Raw genomic sequence first — 17,129 nt, 5'->3', positions numbered from 1 at the left:
ACAAAGATTTCAGACCAGGCAGGCGTGAGGCAAATACAAGGGCATGGCGAATGAGAATACTTACATACTTGAGGAGCCAGAAAAAAATATGCTTGGTGACTAGGGGAAAGAAACTGACTCAGTTTCCAATTTGGGAAAATAAGAAACATTGCTCTGAACAAAGGAACATCGTTGAATGGGTCAGATTGTAATGGACACGGAAGACACCTCTTGGACTAAGTTTTCTGACTGAAAAGCCAGTATGATCCCAGCAGAGGAAGACATTACCATGTTTCCCGGAAAATAAGACCGAGTGAGACCATCAGCTCTAATGCGTCTTTTGGAGCAAAAATTAATATAAGACCCAGTCTTATATCATATAAGACCCGATATTATATTATATTACATTATATTAAAGACCCGGTCTTAAATTATATTGTATTATATAAGACCCAGTCATATAAGTTTTGCTCCAAAAGACGCATTAGAGCTGATGGTCTCGCCCGGTCTTATTTTCGGGGAAACATGGTACAGAGTAGATAGACAGCCGGGGTCGGGGAGACTAGGATTCAAGGCTTGCCCTGACACTGGCTAGACTCTGCTTCTCTGAGTCTCACTGTCCTTCGTCATCCGTCAGTTGACAGATTGGTTTCAAGACCACGCCTGCAAGATTCCTCAGCGCCCAGCCACACAGGCAGGGCCTGCAGACTGCTGTCTAAGACACGTTTCTTTCCTGCAGGCCACCACTCATAAAACGCAAGGACCTCCTCTTGGCTGGGAAAGTGATCAACCCCCAAATTAGACTCCTGTTCAAACCCGCTCCCAGAGATTAAAGGCTAGTTATTAAGGCAGTTTAAGAAATGGCCGTTCCTCTCCTCGGATCCTTCCTGCGTTCTGCTAACCCCCAGGGAGCAGAGAGGGGTGGATGGGGTGGTGGAGGTGCCCGGGCGGTGGCCTCCTCCTGCCAGGCCTGGCTTTCTCGGGTGGCCTCCCGCTGGCGCGCGGTGGGGGGTTGTTGGAGTGCCCCCTACACCCTCACCACCTTTCTTTGGAGAAGGCCTCCGTCTGCACGAGATCGCCAGGGTGCTCGGAGATGCACGTGCCATTGAGGTCGCCCAGTTTATTTTCTGGCAGATCCTCAGGCTTGGTGCAGAGCTTCAGGGCGCGGGAGATGAACACATCCAGGTCGAACTGGGGGCTAGCGCCTCCGTCGACGGGGGCTGGACAGCAGGGCGGAGAGGCAGACAGGCCGCGCTCAGGATCCTGGGGAGGTGGGCTGGTGCGCTCCGGGCCGCCCTGCGTGCTCTTGACCCACTGCGCGATCTCCAGGAAGAGGCTGGCGGGCTCGTCCTCGCGTGCTCCGGCGTCCGTAGCCACGGCAGCGGTGGGGGCTGTGCCAGCAGCCTGCTTCCAGTGCGACAGGTCCAGGATGAGCTTGGGCTCTGAGTAGTGGTGCGGCTTATTGTCGCGCCACAGCAGCTTGTCCAGGTAGGACGGAGACCCCACCTTGTAGTCGCAGGAGTGTCCGTAGTCCGCCTCGAAGGCGCGCTCCATGGACGAGTGCGACTGCTCCAAGAAGCGCTCGGAGCTGCTGTGCGAGTCCTTGCGCGGGTCCACCTGCACGTCCTCCGCCAGCGGGGCCGAGCCCGCGCGCGGGTCGCGCTGCACCTCGTTCGGGTCCTGGCACCGGTCTGGCCGCCACTCTAGGTCTGATGACAGGCTCACAGGGTACCTGCGATGGTACAGAAATGATGGTAGTTGGACCCCTGGCCCAGTCCCTCCAGCTCCTGCCATCACCCCCCAAGGTGGGAGGGTGATGAGACAAGATAATGGCTAGCCTCCAGGGCTCAGGTAGAGGGGCTGATTGGCTTAACCCTTGTATTCTTTTATATTCATTCAATACCTTACAAATATTCCTTGAATCCCTACTGTGTGCCAGGCGCTGTTCTAGGCATGACCCGGCACAGCAGTGGACAAAACAACAAAATCCCTGTCTTCATGGAATTTACTTTCTAGTGGCTGCACCTATGCAGTGCTCCTCAAACGCTGATGTGCCCATAAATCACCTGGGCACTTTGTTCAAATGTAGCTCTTGAGCTAGTAGTAGATCTGAGCTGGGGTCTGCAGTTCTAACAGGCTCCCCCATAAAGTCCATGCTGCTGGTCCAGGGACCACACTTGGAGCTGCAGGGCCCCAATGAATGCTTCTTAGCCCTGGCTCAGAGTAGAATGACCTGAGGGGATTAAAAATAAAATTCTACGCCTGCCCTACACCCCCAGTTCCAAGTCAGTAGATCTAGGATGGGGCCCCCATCAGCATGGTTTTAAAACCTCCCCAGGTGTGCCTAAGGTTCGGACAGGGCTGAGAACTGCTGCCCTAGTGGGTCTGGTTGGATGCTGGCAGCACCGTGCATAGATGCAGAGCAGGGGGCGGAAAGATTGCAGACACCTCAGAAGATCCTTGGAATTCTGCCCTCTGTCAACTTTCCTCCACTGTTAGTAGACAGCGAAGTCACCCAGCCAAGAGCAAACGACAGGCAGGAGGGCAGGAGGGCCAGCCGTCAGCTCAGGCTGAGCCCTCCCTTCCTTGGGCCAGGTGTTCTGTGAAGAACCTTTCGGGGCGGGGGGTGGGGGGGGGAGGTGCTGGGGAAGGCAAGGAGCCCAGAAGAGGCATCAACCAGCAACCTGCTCTTTACGTAACAGTGGGCCTAGTGCTCGCACAGGAAAAGCGAACACACCAACGGCAGGCAGGCGTGGCGGTGGGGAAGGGCAGACGTGCAGCTGCGGTGCACACGGTACGGCTGGCGAGACACGGGAAGGCCCAGGACTGCCTGCTTCTCCAGGGACGCCATTAGGGCAAGTCACTCCCAGAGGTGAACATGCCTCCTCCCACGAGGGGCCCCGAAATTGCCGCTATTTCTAGGAGGAAGAGCTTGTGAAGGCCCTAACCCTTGTCTGCTACACACCAAGGGCCAGGCGTTCAGTTGTCTGTCGTCTTCACGGCAACCGTGTGGAGTCAGTGTTACCACCTGCCTCACAGATGAGGACACTGGTGTCCAGAGGTTAAGCAGTTTGACCCTTCCTGCAGGACAGGTGCGCCCTCGCCTTTGTTGTCCCCCTCCCTCATGCAGGTGTGATGGGAAAGGTCGGGAGCAGAGGCGCATCAGGTTTAGAAGTGGTCAGAGTAAATGGGCAGGCGCCAAAGAAACCCTGCTACAGTCTTTCCTGGCACCAACTCCATGCCACAGCCTCGATAAGCGTGGGATGAACCTCACTGAGTCCCCAAATACTGTGGAGTGGAGAGGGAGGGGATGCAGGGACCACAGTCAAGAGCAGGCCAAGCACGAGCGGTGGGGGAGCGGCAGAAGAGTGAGTTTTCATTCATCTCCATTTGCTGGCAACTCTTTTTTTTTTTTTTTTTTTTTTTTTTTGCTGGCAACTCTTGATAACAACAATCAACAACGACAAACCAATGAGCCTGTCCAAAAATAGCAACGTTTTGCCCTGACCCTCCCTGAGGGCCTCCTTAATCTGAAAGCCATCCTCTGTCAAATGACAGAAAAGGAGAAATTGCTCATCTGTCACTTATGTAACTAGCTGTCACATTCACACAACAGTGGGGCTCTCACTTAGGCCCCTTGGAGTCCTAGCTGGTAAGCCCCTGACTTTATTTCTAAAAGGAGGAGCTATTAGCTAGCTGTCCCTCCCAGGAATGGCAATGGTGATGCCTAAATGTTTAGCTGCCTGATCTAAGAACATCAGACCAGGAAGAGACCTAAGAGATCATTACATGCCTATGTGGAGGTGGGCTAAAAAAGTATCTTCTGCCCAACTCTGAATCCTTGGTGGTGACACCTGGGCACACTGTGTTGAGAAGGATTCTGAGGCCCAGCCCAGTTTAGCAGGAAACAGCCCTGTGATTGCTTAGCAGTGTCTGACATGGGTACAGATTGGGGAGGACCCCACGTGGGCCAGGTCTCAGCTGTGTGACACAGTACCCATCTCTAACCTCTCTGAGCTGTGGCTTCCTCGTGTGCCAACAGGCAATAACAATAATGCCACCTCCCCTCAGGGCAGTCTCAGGAGGTATGAATCTCCCGGCGGGAACCACACGGATGTGTCGTGTAGTGGTAATTTCGCATTGCTTCCTTGTCTTGTATTGCTGCAGTTTACTTTTCTAGGGCCAATCCCCAGCCTACTAGAAGTCAGCTCTTACAGTGGGTGCTCATGAAATGCTTGCCGAATAGGGCAGTGAGCCCTGTGTTCAGTAAATGCAGGGTGGGGAGGAAAGCTGATGGTGGCTGTTACGTAGGGGAAGGCCCCTGACTCCCACACACAAGACACGGCTCGTCTTCTACTGGGAGTATTGGGACAGGAGAAAGGCAGAAAGGTAATTTGGGGAAAGCGCCCTGGCCTATACAACGTGGGAGACAGAGGGGAAGGTCACGGAGGATCAGAGGCAAAAATAGAAATGGGAAGATGGGGATGTGGGCTCCAGACTCCAGGGCTGGAACTTTCTGGAACTGCACCTGTCCCAGTTGGAGAGCTGGCTCTGGTTGGCGGCCATCAGCAGGATGTCATCAATCTCATCCTCGATGCGGAAGGGGTGCTGCGAGATGGGCTCATCCTCGGGGCACGAGTACGGGCTCATGAAGGGGTGCTGCAGCCCCATCTCGGCTGTTAGGCGGTCCATGGGGTTAAAGGTCAAGATCTTCTCCAGAAAGTCGATGGCTGTGGGGGACACAGCGGCACATGATGGTCATTTGTTGCCCCTGCCAGGCTGAGAAAGAGACCCCTCACCATGGTGATGTTCCCTGCTGTTTGTACTTTTCCATTTGTGAAAAGGTTTTCAGCCGTTTTCTTTCTTATGATCCTCACCATCACCCAGTGACAAATCCAGAGCAGATGCTGATTTTTTGACGTCACCAATGAAGTAACAGAGGCCCGGGGTGGGGCGGAAAGGGGGAAGGGACTTGCTCAAAGTTGGTGGCAGGAGGTCCGGATCTAGAACTTTGCCTCAGGCTGGATTTCTCCAGAGACAAGGAATGGAGTGGAGGTAGCTACGTGGTAGTGATCCCGGGAAGCACAGTGGGAGGGAAGGGGGACGAACCCCGTGGAGGCTCTGCCAATGAGCAGGTGTCTCCTGAGGGTACCTGGGGCTCAGTGCCACTGGGGTCCTCCAGGAGTCAGCATGGCACACGCCACAGAGCTGGCCCCACTTGTGGAAGGAGCTGGGGTATCTCTATACCTACTACCATTTGTCTCCAGTGGAGTCCGGCTGGGTGGGCAGGGGAGCCTGCTCCCTTTAGGTCCAGCAGTAAAAAGCCTCTGTGGGAAGGGTCAGTGGAGGTGGGGAGGCGGGGATAGGGTCTGACAGCCCAGCGCTCCTACTTTGAGACCAGGACTCTTTCTACCATATGTCGTCCCTGGAGGTCTGACCAATAAAGGCAGGCTTGAGCTTCAAAATATTTCACCACCAGGCTGATACCGCACTTACTGTGCCAGGCAGTAACCCTTTAGGGTTAGACCAAGGGGAGGTCCTGGCATCTGGAACCTGGGGACAGGGAGGGGCACTCAGAAACGTGTGCAGTAGGTATTTGCCAACCAGCATGAACGTATATTAAAATTTCACTAGGGTGTTAGGGGTATGCTCTGGGCACAGCTACTGGTGCCCGTTTTCCTGAGCAGGGTAGGGGTACCCATCTGCCTTGTGAGCTCAGCCCTGGGTTATCTCAGGGCAAGGTCTAGCCTGGAGGTTTGTATTACTTCTCAGCGCTGGAGGATCCACTTAAATCATGAGTTGGCTAATCATGTTACAGCCCACGTGCAAAGAGAGGAATGCAGCTCAAGGCCCAGGCCGCTGTCCCCTCAGAGGGGCTCCTGGGTGGGCCTCAGCCTATACTATTCCCCTGTCCCTCACACCAGCCCTGGATGTCTTTGCAGGAAAATCCATCAATGATTCAGGAAATCGATGGAATCTGAAGGTCGCTGGCCTCCCTGGAGGACACGGCGCTGCTGTGTAACGCTAGACCGAAAGATCAGTTCAGTAGTAGTGGCTCCGATCGCCCCCAAACGTTCTGGGGCTCAGGGGCATGCTTCTGAGCCAGGGCTGCAGACCTGAGATGGCATCAGCCTCACATACTCTCGGGCCTGGGAAGGATCAGGCACTGCAGTGCACAGCCCAGCTCCGGGCTGGGCCAGCCACGGCTTTGCCTCTTTGGGCCTCCGGCCCCTCGCTCAGCCCCGTCTATGACCCTAGACCTTTTGACAAGGAAATGGAGAGTTAAAGCGTTAAATAGCAGGTATCATCACCATGAGTAAGATGATGATGAAGATTAAAAAAGACCCGGCAAACCCTGAAGCGGGAAAGTGCCAATCCCAAAGGGCATTGCACTGACGCTAACAATGCGAGTCTTCTCTTTCCTCTCCCTGACAGCTGGTCCTCTGGCAGGCGCCCAGGTGCTTCTGGGAAACCCAAATGTTAGGAAGCCCTTCCTTATATCAAACCTAAATCTGCCCCCTTTAACCTCTACCCTAGCCTTGCTCTGCCCTCTGTGGTCCCCCCACATTAGGGAGTTGTTCTTTCTTCTCCATGACGGCCCCTCTCATGCTTCAAGGCAAAAGTCATGTTCCACGCAAGCCCCCCCTCCACCTGGCACACAACTGGCATACGTCTCCCAGCCTCCCCTGCAGTTAGATGTGGCTGTGTGACTGGGGCCAATGGAACGGGGGTGGAAGTGATGAGTACACCCCCCCATTTCCAGGCCTGACCCATGAAAACCTCCTGCAAGAGTCTCTGCAATCTCTTCCCCTGGCTTCAGCTGGAAGCTGGTGTCCAGGGGACTCTGAGAGCTCTGTGTTGAAGATGGCAGCCCTTCGGACAGCCTGGGTCCTGGGCAGAGCCCGCCCCCAGACTCCCCCACTTAGTCTGGACTTAAGGTCAGCAGTGAATACACTGCTAGCTGAGTAGGCCTGGAGATTTCAGGTTTACCTGCTATGGTACTGGCTTTACCTTAAGTCAGAAACACTTATTGTCTAGGGACTATGCTTGGTCCTCTTGGAAGGAGACCACCTGCTCCCGCCCCCACAGTGATGCCAGAGTGCGGCCTCCAGATGCTGGCCTGGCGGTCAGGCTCAGGTACCTTCACTGTTCACCTCGGGGAGCAGCTTGCGCAGTGGCCTCTTCACCTCCCAGGTGCTGTTGACGAAGGAAGGCATCACCTTGAGCAGCTCGTCCTGGTCTTCCTCCCGGATCACAGGGATGGTCTCCAGGATGAGCTGCATCTGCTCCAGCTCATGAGCTCCTGGGGAGGCAAACACCGGAGGGTTATTGTGCTGCCCATGTGACTGGATGAGTAGAAGCCCCAAAGCAGCTCCAGGAGGCCTGGGAGCAGCACTGGGCTGGGAGCCAGGGGCCCTAACTCTGGTCTTCACTCTGCCACTAATTTGCTGTGTGACTATGGGCAAGTTGCTTGCCATCTCTGGGGCTTGGTTTTGTCATTTGTGTCTGCCTCCGGAATGGAGTAGTCTGATATACACCAAGTCAGTCAGCACCAAAGTGACAGGAACAGCTTGGTCCAAGGCTTTCTAAATGTTCCTTCCCATATGCCTCTCTGCTACCTTACTAGGTTGGGGAAGGAAGTGATTTTAAGGTTAGGAATGAGTCTTATCTTTTGGTTTCCAATTAGGATTCCAGGTAGGAGGTAAAAAAAAAATCAGGAATAACAAATTGGGTTTGGGATGTGTCTTGAGCACAGTGCCTCTGTCAGAGCTCCTTCGGGCAGAAGGAAGAAGACAGGCTATGCTGGGTCTGTGGACTAGGATGGAGTCAAGAATATATTCATTCCACAAATAATTAGCTATTGAGCACTTTCTCCCTGCCAAGCATCGTGCTGGATGCTGGGAATGAATACCACGCTCATCTGTAAGAAGCATCAGACTTTAAGCATCTCAGAAACTCAGCTCGTCTTCTACACCCAGGCAGCCACTGAGCTCTGTATCAGAGCTTTGGCACTGCTGGTGTGGGTCGGGGCTGTCTCCTTGCTGTGCTGCTCTGACCGCCAGGCCACTCTTACTTTAATTACTTCTATTTTTCCTTTTGTATGAGTAGACTTTCCACCTAGCTCTACCAGGTTGAATCCTCACCCAAGCCTCTCCTTCCTCAAGGAGTCCCCCTGACTCATCCCGCTGCACAGAGGGCCCACCCCTTACCCCTGATTCTCATGGGATTCCAGTCTGCCAGAAGCTGGAGGTCCAGGAGGGGGCTGTTCTGTACCCCCACCCCCCACGATGCCCTTCGTGGCACTAAGCATATGCCAATGCTGTGAAGACCAACCCAGAAAGTGCCTACAGCATCAGGGTCTGCTCTCAAGGAGTTCCTCCTCTCTATCGTGGGCTCTTGGAGGGTCATTTCAGGAACTCTGGGTGCCCCTTGGGGGGGCCCCCTCTCCAAATAAGCCCTCCAGATGGACTGCTCACAGTGGCAGGGACAATGGAGAAAGAAAGGGGCTGAAAAGTGTAGGGTGGGTGTTTTCAAATCTCCATGTGTTTGAATACAAGTGGTTACTCGATTTTGAAAGTTCTGTCCTCAAAATGTTATTTTTAGCCTCTCTAATATTTTGCTTAAAATGCCAGTAAGGTGCCTCCAAGTAGTGCCGAGGTTATTTCCAAGAGAAAGGCTAGCGTATTTTGTGATTAGTGTGGTTTTTTGCACTCAGTCCTCTCTTCTTCTGGAACGATGTCAGTGGAGAAGGAAGGTGGCTCGGTTAGTGACTTACCTGCAAAGAGCATCCTTCCTGTGAGCATCTCGGCCAGGATGCAGCCGGCAGCCCACATGTCGATGGCTTTGGTGTAGTTGTTAGGCGACAGGAGCAGACGCGGTGAGCGGTACCACTTCGTTACCAAGCCTTCTGACAGATAACCCTGGAAGGTGAAATCCCCGGTTCCAGCGATTAGTCACGTGCAGATTCCCTCCCTCCCACGTCTCTTCTCCTTGCTCTTCACCTGGACACAGGACCCCTTTCAGGATCCTTGCACCCTTGATCCTTTCCTGTTGATCTGGAAGGAGCATTAGGGAACAGAGGCCTGGTTAAGGGGGCTCAGGCTTGTTTGTGGGGTTCAAAACCTTGGTGGGATTCTCCTGTGTAGAAAGGGATGCAGGACACCAATATTTTAGAAGGAGTGATTTCCCATTCAACTTGATGTAACTACGCAAAACAAATCTGCCCTCACCTAGTAAAACACATAAATGGGAACCATACTCTAGTTCATTATCACCACCAACAGAGTAATGCTCAGACACTGGAATTTTATTAATCCAGTGACTGAATCTCAGAAATAGAGATGTGAAATCAAGACAGTTGCTTTGGTGCTGATGGTTAGAATTAATGGGGCTACAACACCCGATGCCAAGCCTCTGCTGAGAATGGATGAGGCCGGCTTCATGATGGATGCAGATGAAGGGCATAGGGAAGCAGCCCTAAATGGCAGGGTGCACACAGCTCTGGTTGGCCCCGAGGGTTCCGGGAGTTGTACAGAATGTCTTTTGGGGGATAGATGTTCTAGCTGATTTCAGCCACTGCTCAAAGATTTGTGGTCTGGGATGGAACCCCCCGCTAAGAGTTATAGTGATGACACAGGTATTTTAGCACCGATAGGAAACTACAGTTGACCCTTGAACAATGTGGGGATTAGCGGTGCTGACCACCGCACAATTGGAAATTCACGCATGACTTAAGGTGGCCCTCTGCATAGAGTTGGCCCTTGAACAACGCAGGTTTGAACTGCAACGGCGAGAGTCAATTGGAAACTCAGTGTGTAAGTGGACGCACACAATTCAAACCCACGTTGTTCAAGGGTCAACACGGCAATTTGGAAATTGTTCTCTACGTAATTCAGAAAGCTGGCCCAAGAGTGAAACCTGGGAAATGTCCATTTGGATTACCTGGACAGTCTCTCTAAAGTGAGAAAATAGACCCACTTGGGATTCACAGAAACAATTCAGACAGAGGGGATCCAATGTGAGATTCTAGGGATGGTCTTGTGATCTGCTGATGGCATTCCCCATTTAGCATTCGAATTTTCCTTTTTACTGATGTGAAAAGCATCACAGACCCAGGTTAGAACAGATGAAAAGTTAGGAAGCCCAAGTACTCAGGAGCTTTTGATCAATTAATCCGAAATCTCTCCCTTTGTTGATCAAAGATTTATTAAGTGGTTAAAAGCTTTTGAGAGCCCTAAATTATGACAGCAATTTTCTCTCTTCCGTAGCACATATTTCCTCAGAGTAGGGCCTCAAACTGGAAGGAGGAAAAGAGAAAAACACCTCTTAGCCAGAAATGACTATTCTCCGGCCTCAATGCTCCCACCAAAATGAACTCCTTACAATGTTTTAAATGTACCCCTCTTTCTCTCTCCTTTGAGCATCTGCATGTGTCTATTCCATGGATGGACGTTCTCACCCGTACTGCCCTACCTGGCTGAGTCACTCAGGATGCTTCCTCTCAGCAGCTCCCTGAGTCCTTGGGATGAGGTTGGGTGTCCCTCCCAGGAGCTCCAGTGTCCCCGTTTTGTTACTGTTTCTTTACTTCACTGAAGTCTCCCACTTTCCGGACCATTAGACTATACACCCCTGATGCCCATTTTCCTCATTGCTTAGCCCCAAGTCTGCCTCCTAGGAGGTGTTCCATAAACGCTGTGGAATGAGTGAATGAATGAATAAGAAATTGAGGTATAATTCACACACAGTAAAATTCACCCTTCTTAGTGTATAGTTCTCTGAGTTTTGACAAAAGCACAACCACCGTCACAATCAAGATAATATAACAATTTCATCATCATGGCGAACAATTCTGTGTCCCCTTCTTGTCACCCACCCCCAGCCCAGCTCCCTAGGAACCACTATTTTCTGTCTCTCTAGTTTTGCCTTGTTGAGAATGTCGTGAATGTTGTGTAAATGGAATCACAGTATGTAGCCTTTCGAGTCTAAATTCCTCCACTTAGCATAATGCATCTAGACTCATTCACAGTGTTGTATATACAGAAGTTTGTTAGGGGTTGAAGTTTAATTCTAAAAATTACAGAGGCAAGCCAAACTGTCTGTAGAACGTCAGTTCTGGGTGGGTGGGTTATAAATAAAGAATGGTATGATTTATTTTCCAGTCAGAGGCTGAGACTGTCGGAGGAAGACTAAAGCCGAGATCACCCAGAGGGGAGGTGACTTAAGGTAAGTTTTCCTTGATATGTAAATGAGCAGTCCTTTAGGGACCTGCCTATCTGCAGCATCTGAGAGCTGAAAACAAGTGGGGGGCTGCTTCTGAAACACCTGCCCTGAAAGTAAAAGAAAGATGTTTGTTTGGGCGAGGCTGCATGTGGGCCAGAACGATGAGCCCGGCCATGGTTGCAGCTGAGAAAGTTAACCCCTGGCGCTTTCTTACCTTTAAATGAAAACCAAGAATCTGCTGGATTTTTGTGAACTACTAGCTGCTTCTCTGTGCTTTCTTGTCTCTCAAGCCCTTTGGACACATAAAGGGGATTTACTGATGTGTTTCAGAAGCCACAGGACAGAGAATCTGGGAAGTGTCTTCTGCCAGGCTCTGAAGCAAGAGGAGCCCTGGGGGAGAGGGGATGGGAACACAGGGGTGGCTCCCTTCATGGATGGGTGGGGCAGACACAGGAGCCCAGGGTCCTACTCTCTGCTGAGAGGAGCCCTGGGTGTCTGGGTGGGAGAGGCACGGGGGCACACAACATGACACTGGCGATTTAAATTCAAGAGAGGAGTTTCCGTTGAGTGGATGGGGTGAAAGTCAGAATTTTCTAGAATAAAAAAAACTCTTTAAAGAATACCCAGGAGTGGAGACTCAATTTTATCAGAAGGGCTCATACATCTGTAAGTATATTGGCTGCACAGAAGTCCTCATATGGCTTTCCTGCCCGAGCCTGCAGAGAGGATCGTTTCAGATCCATTGGTATGTGAAGGACCCTGTCCTCAGTGATCAGACCTGGTCTCCAGGGGGTTTACCCATCCGCAGGCTGACAGAGGAAGAACTGGGTGGGACAGGACACACGCTTGGTGCATCTTGTGGGCTGCAAGACATCACTGCTCTGATGAGACACGAAGCCAACATTCTGTAATTCTTTGTGGCCTTCTCTCAGCATGCAAGGGGCAAAACTGGAATTTCCGTTTCCCAGGTGTCCCTTTCCTCCTGCCACCCTGTCCCTTGGTGTTCCCAGTGAGAAGCTGGCTCTGGAGGTGCCACTGGGAGGCAGTTGGATAGCGTTTCTCATCCAGACCCTGTCTCCGTGGCCTTTAAGGCTTCTTCAGCATTTCCACCAAGCAGCCCATCTTGCTGTACTTCTGGAGTCCAGTACAGCCAAGGGGAGGCTTGGACTTTGAAAACTTCAAAGGGAAATGATCCAGCAGCAGCTGCCCTGGGAAGAGGGCAATTAGGGGCCCTTAACAGATCTAGAGGGAAGGTGTCATTAAAGCTCTGAGCATTCTCTTTGCAGAGGGAGCAGGGGAGTGCGGAGTCAGTCCCAGCTGCCTGCCAGGGAATTCAGGACAGCCTCGCTCAAACTCACCCCTAGAAGGGTGGGCACCCAAGTGCTGCTCGGGCGAGCCAGCACTAGGCTGGCTCCCGCTCTGTGTAGCTTGCCCTCTCTATGCCTCCACCCGGAGCCTGATCTCGTGGGTCTGGGGGTTAGAAGGCTAGGAGGGAAGGCATGACCGAATGAACTCCTACTTCACCTGTTAATGATAATGTACCTCCTGGCCCCTCGCAGGGATGGGACAAACTTAAAGGGGGACAACATTCTCCCCAGAATAAAAGCCCCAGTCAACTGTAGTTCTCTCTCTCTCTCTCTCTCTCTCTCCCTCTCTGCACATGGTGGTGGGGTGACAGGGTGGGAAGAGTTGTTCTCCCCTCCTACGGAATGGATGCTTCCAGACCAGGACGTAGGGGGCTATGACAGCCTCACCTTCCCAACTAGACGCCTACGGCATGTGTCCTGGGAGCCATGTGTCCTCCCTGTGTGGTAGAAATGAAGACGATTAAGATTATCCCTGATTTCAAAGAGTGTATGATGCAGTTAAAGAGATGAAAAGTTCCATATGAAAACATGGTCAGCAGGACCAGGAAATGATCTCAGTCAACATTCACGTAGGACTTGTTCTGGGCTGGGCACTGTGTTCGCATTTTACATGAATTCATTCGGCAAGCCTTCCATCCGCCTCTCGCTCGGTGCGGGCCCTTCACGGGGTCAGACGCAACCTGCCCAAGGTCAGGTGACAGGGAGGTGGCGCCGGTGTCTGGCTGCAGAGCCCATACTCTCACCTGTACGCTGCTGGACCTCCACTGCCTTGTATACCGGGTAAGGTCAATGGTAAGCAGCCAGGAGAGGCACGCTGGAGTGCGGGGGTGGGGCGGGGTGCGGTGGGGTGGGGTGCGTTTTGTCCTGAGGTGAGTCAGTGAAGGCTTCATGGGAGGGAGGTTTGAGTTAGTCTTGACGGATGAGGACGTCTTAGATAGCTGTGCTGGGGAACTTTCGAGGTGGTGATATAGAGCCAGTGTAAGTACAGCTGAGGGGGTGGGAAGACCTAGAATATGCTCAGGGGACAAAGACATGTGGACCTGTGGACAAATGGGACATGGGGTAGGGGCCAAGAGTCAATGGTCCCCAAGGATCCACTGCATCAGAATCGGGAAGTGCTTGTGAGATGTGCACGTGGACCAAAGCTGCTGACTCCAGAGTCCTCCATCTTGAACGGGCTCCCCAGGGAACCCGTAAGCCCCCTCCCAGTTTGAGAACCCCAGGAAGAACAAAGGGAGGCACGAAAGGTCTCAGAGTGGGAAAGGAGGCGTCATGGGCAGGACGGGAGTTTCAGTGCAGGCTGTGGAAGGGCCACGTGCCTCTGTTTTTCTCCTTAGTCCTGGGCAGACCTGCACCACCCTGTGGTAGGGCCCCAGTGAGTATTGCAAGTGGGAGGGGCTTTCAAGTGGGCGGGGCTTTCGTGGAGCAAGGAGGTTGCAGGCTCTGCACTCCCTGTCACTCGCAACCTGGAGAGACTTGCAGCGGGGCTGGCAGCAAAGATGCTGGTCTCTGCTTTCTAATCCCCTCAGAATATTGACTACAATTTAATATTGACTATATATATATATATTCACAGGATGTGGAGTACAAAATAGGGAATAGAGTCAATGGAATTGTAGTAGCTATATACGATGTCAGAGGGGTAGTAGATTGGGGGAGGGGGGTTACCACTTTGTGAGGGGTATAAATGTCTAACTATTACATTGTTTTGTGCACCTGAAACTAATAATAATAAAAAAAAGATGCTGCCTCCTGATAACAGGGGATTAATGGGCTCAGGAAGGCCCGGGCACCACATTTCCTTGGAAGGGGGTACGAATACACATATGCACCCTTGTCTGATCTAGAAGAAATTAGGTCAAGTGAGAAAGAGATCAGGCTGTGGAGAAGTAAAACTTTTAGCCTTAGGGGGCCAGTGGAGGCTGTTGCATGGACGCTGTAATTCTTGTGCAGGACTGGTAGGTGTGCTGTGGAAAGCAAAGGCATGTCACACATGGAATGGGGAAGACTGGGCACCTTCACGCTGGAGAACGTGTTTGCGGAGCCTAAGAGCCGCCTTGAGACATTTGCAAGGCTATCATACTGACGAGGAGTTAAGCTTGTTCTTGAAGTCTCTGGGGACAGAGAAGAGGCTAAGTGTGAGATGGAAATCTGTGCAGCATACGACGCTAACAGCTAACATGTATTGAGCTCCTCACACTTCTCTATATGGATTAACTTATTTCATCCTCAAAACAACCCCATGAGGTAGGGACTCGCATTATAGTCATTTTACAGTGAGGAAATGGCGGCACAGAGAGGGTAAGCAACCTACCCACAGTCACACAGGTTGTAAGTGGCACAGCTGGGATCCAAACCCGGGCTGTGTGGATGTAGCACCTTTGATCTGAATAATGGTCTCTATTTTCTTTCACATAAGAGGGCTCTCTAAAGCCATCAGGGCTGTCCAAGGAGGGACTGGGTCCTAGACAGGCAGAGGCGTGGAGCACAGAATGGACAACCTCGTGGGGTGGTGGAGTACCAACACCCACTCTCTTGGTGGATGCCAGAGCACAGCTTCTCAAAATTTGCGGTGCCCTCGATGACTCAGAGACTTGGACTTGTATTAAATGTAGATATCATTTCCTCTGGCGAGCAAGGTGATGCACTGGGACCAGCAAGGCTTTAGATGATCTTTAATGCCGGCCCTAAGGATTTATGGTTGCCTTGCCCACGGGCCAGGCAGGTTTCTCCAACCCCGCAGCAGCCTGACCTACAACAGGGGATAATTCTTTGTGTTATAGACACTCATCAAAAGATCATGTAGAAAAACACCACCATCCCAGAGGCCCAGTTTAAGCAGAAATATACAGCCTGCCTCTCCACAGTCTTCTCCCTCTGAAGGTATAACTCTTATATGTGCCAACGTCCGTAACAGGCATGTTAGCAGGCTTTTTAAAAAGCAAACACCACAGCCAAATTGTCTTTCTTATTGCTGACTCCAAACGCATTCTATTCAACTGATTTCCACGAAAATATGCAGCAGGGACTCTCTCAAGCTGAGAGAAGGAACACACAATCTTAACAGCCCAGCACAGTCATTTGTAAGTCATTTGGTACACTCTGTTTATGCAGCTTAAATACACATGGGTGAAGAAACAGTACAGTTAAATCAGCTGCACTGACTTTTCATTAACTTCTAAGGTGCCCTCAAAGCTGATCTGCTGCTTCCCACCTTTTCTCACTCCATGGTCTGGGGATCCTGTCCACTGAAATTCACCAGCTCTTCCCAGGTTTCCATGTAAATCAACCAAAAGCCCAGTTAAGTTCCTGTAGGCCTGTAGCCCCCTTGTGTTCCTTTTACTTAAAAAAAAAAAAATTATGATAGAATTGCTTTAGAAAAATTACATTTAATTGTGACAAAATACACATAATGTAAAATTCACCATCTTAACTGTTTTTGAAGTGTTCACTCAGGTCAGTGGCATTTAAGTACATTCAGGTTGTGCAACCATCATGACCGTCCGTCTCCAGACTCTTTTCATCTGGCAAAACTCAGTCTGTACCTACGAAACAACTCCCTATACTCCTTTCTCCCCGGCCCTTGGCAACCGCCCTTCTACTTTCTGTCCTTATGAATTTGATTACTCTACGTACCTCATATAAGTGGAATCAAACAGCATTTGTCCTTTGCTGACAGGTTTATTTCACTCAGCATAATGTACTTCTCCTTACTTTTAAACGCCAGGGAAATGAGAGCAATGAACTTGGGCTTCTTTTTAAAAAGCACTTTCTGGAAGTGTAGTTGTCTTTTAATTCAACTAGAGCTCGCGGTCACAGATAGAAGCTTCGGATATTATCCTCAGGGCACCCAAATCATGCGTGAACTCTGAATTCTATTACAGTTCAAAGACATGACAAAATGTTTTGTTTGTTCGGAGATGTACCAAGATCACCAGCTTTAATCCCACCATCCTCGCCAAGACCAGCTGCTGGGTTAATTACAGAGGTGGGTGGAGGGAAGGCTTGGTTCAGCTGCTTCAGCCTCAGTTTCCCCATCTGCTCGTGCTGCTGGTCTCCAAGTTTTCCTCTGTGGGGCACTAGAATCCTAGGATGCTGCATCACAATCAACGGCCCTCTTTAAGTGATGCGCCCTGCTGGGCTGAAGAGATGAATTTTTAATGGGCCCAGTCATTCTGCGAGCAAAGGGCTCCTTTTAGGAAGATGCATAAACCGCCAGGCCATAAATACATATTTGTCTCACTGACTCTCAAGGGGAAATCTGGTGGCACCCTAGGGCAGAGGCTCTCAGACCTGCTACAGTTTAGAAGCACCTGGGGGACTGAAGAAAATCCTGATGCTCAGGCCACCTGCTGTACTAATTACATCAGAATCTCTGGGGGCAGACCCCAAGCATCAGTAGTTTTTAAAACTCCCCAAGTGATCCCAGTGTGCAGCCATATTTGAGAACCAGTGTCCTAGAGATCTTTAGTTCACCTGCTTTGGAAAGGTAAGCCATATTTTCAGTTCCCTAATTAGTGCCGGCTTCTATTTCCAGCTCCATTGAAAATGAGATGAATCCCT

At 51.2% G+C, this 17,129-nt stretch overlaps 1 protein-coding gene across 4 annotated transcripts in view; it reads right to left on the bottom strand.

The window, feature by feature from the left end:
* Positions 1-617: 617 nt before the first annotated feature.
* Positions 618-17,129, bottom strand: part of MAPK4 (mitogen-activated protein kinase 4) — a 133,763-nt gene continuing 117,251 nt past the window's right edge. For 3 of the 4 annotated variants that reach the window (XM_033087324.1, XM_033087323.1, XM_033087325.1), the window contains exons 3-6: positions 8,756-8,900; positions 7,121-7,282; positions 4,508-4,709; positions 618-1,711 (exon numbers count right to left, since the gene is read on the bottom strand). In XM_033087324.1, coding sequence (XP_032943215.1) covers positions 1,015-1,711; positions 4,508-4,709; positions 7,121-7,282; positions 8,756-8,900 — 1,206 coding nt within the window. In that variant the 3' untranslated portion in view covers positions 618-1,014. Of the gene's footprint in view, positions 1,712-4,507; positions 4,710-7,120; positions 7,283-8,755; positions 8,901-17,129 lie in introns of those variants that run through there. The other variant, XM_033087327.1, reaches the window with a different exon arrangement.

This window comes from Rhinolophus ferrumequinum, chromosome 19, assembly GCF_004115265.2.
Source record: "Rhinolophus ferrumequinum isolate MPI-CBG mRhiFer1 chromosome 19, mRhiFer1_v1.p, whole genome shotgun sequence".
In the NCBI taxonomy this organism is placed as follows: domain Eukaryota; kingdom Metazoa; phylum Chordata; class Mammalia; order Chiroptera; family Rhinolophidae; genus Rhinolophus; species Rhinolophus ferrumequinum.
Note: the sequence above shows the minus strand (reverse complement) of the source record. Positions and strands in the feature narration are given on the sequence as shown.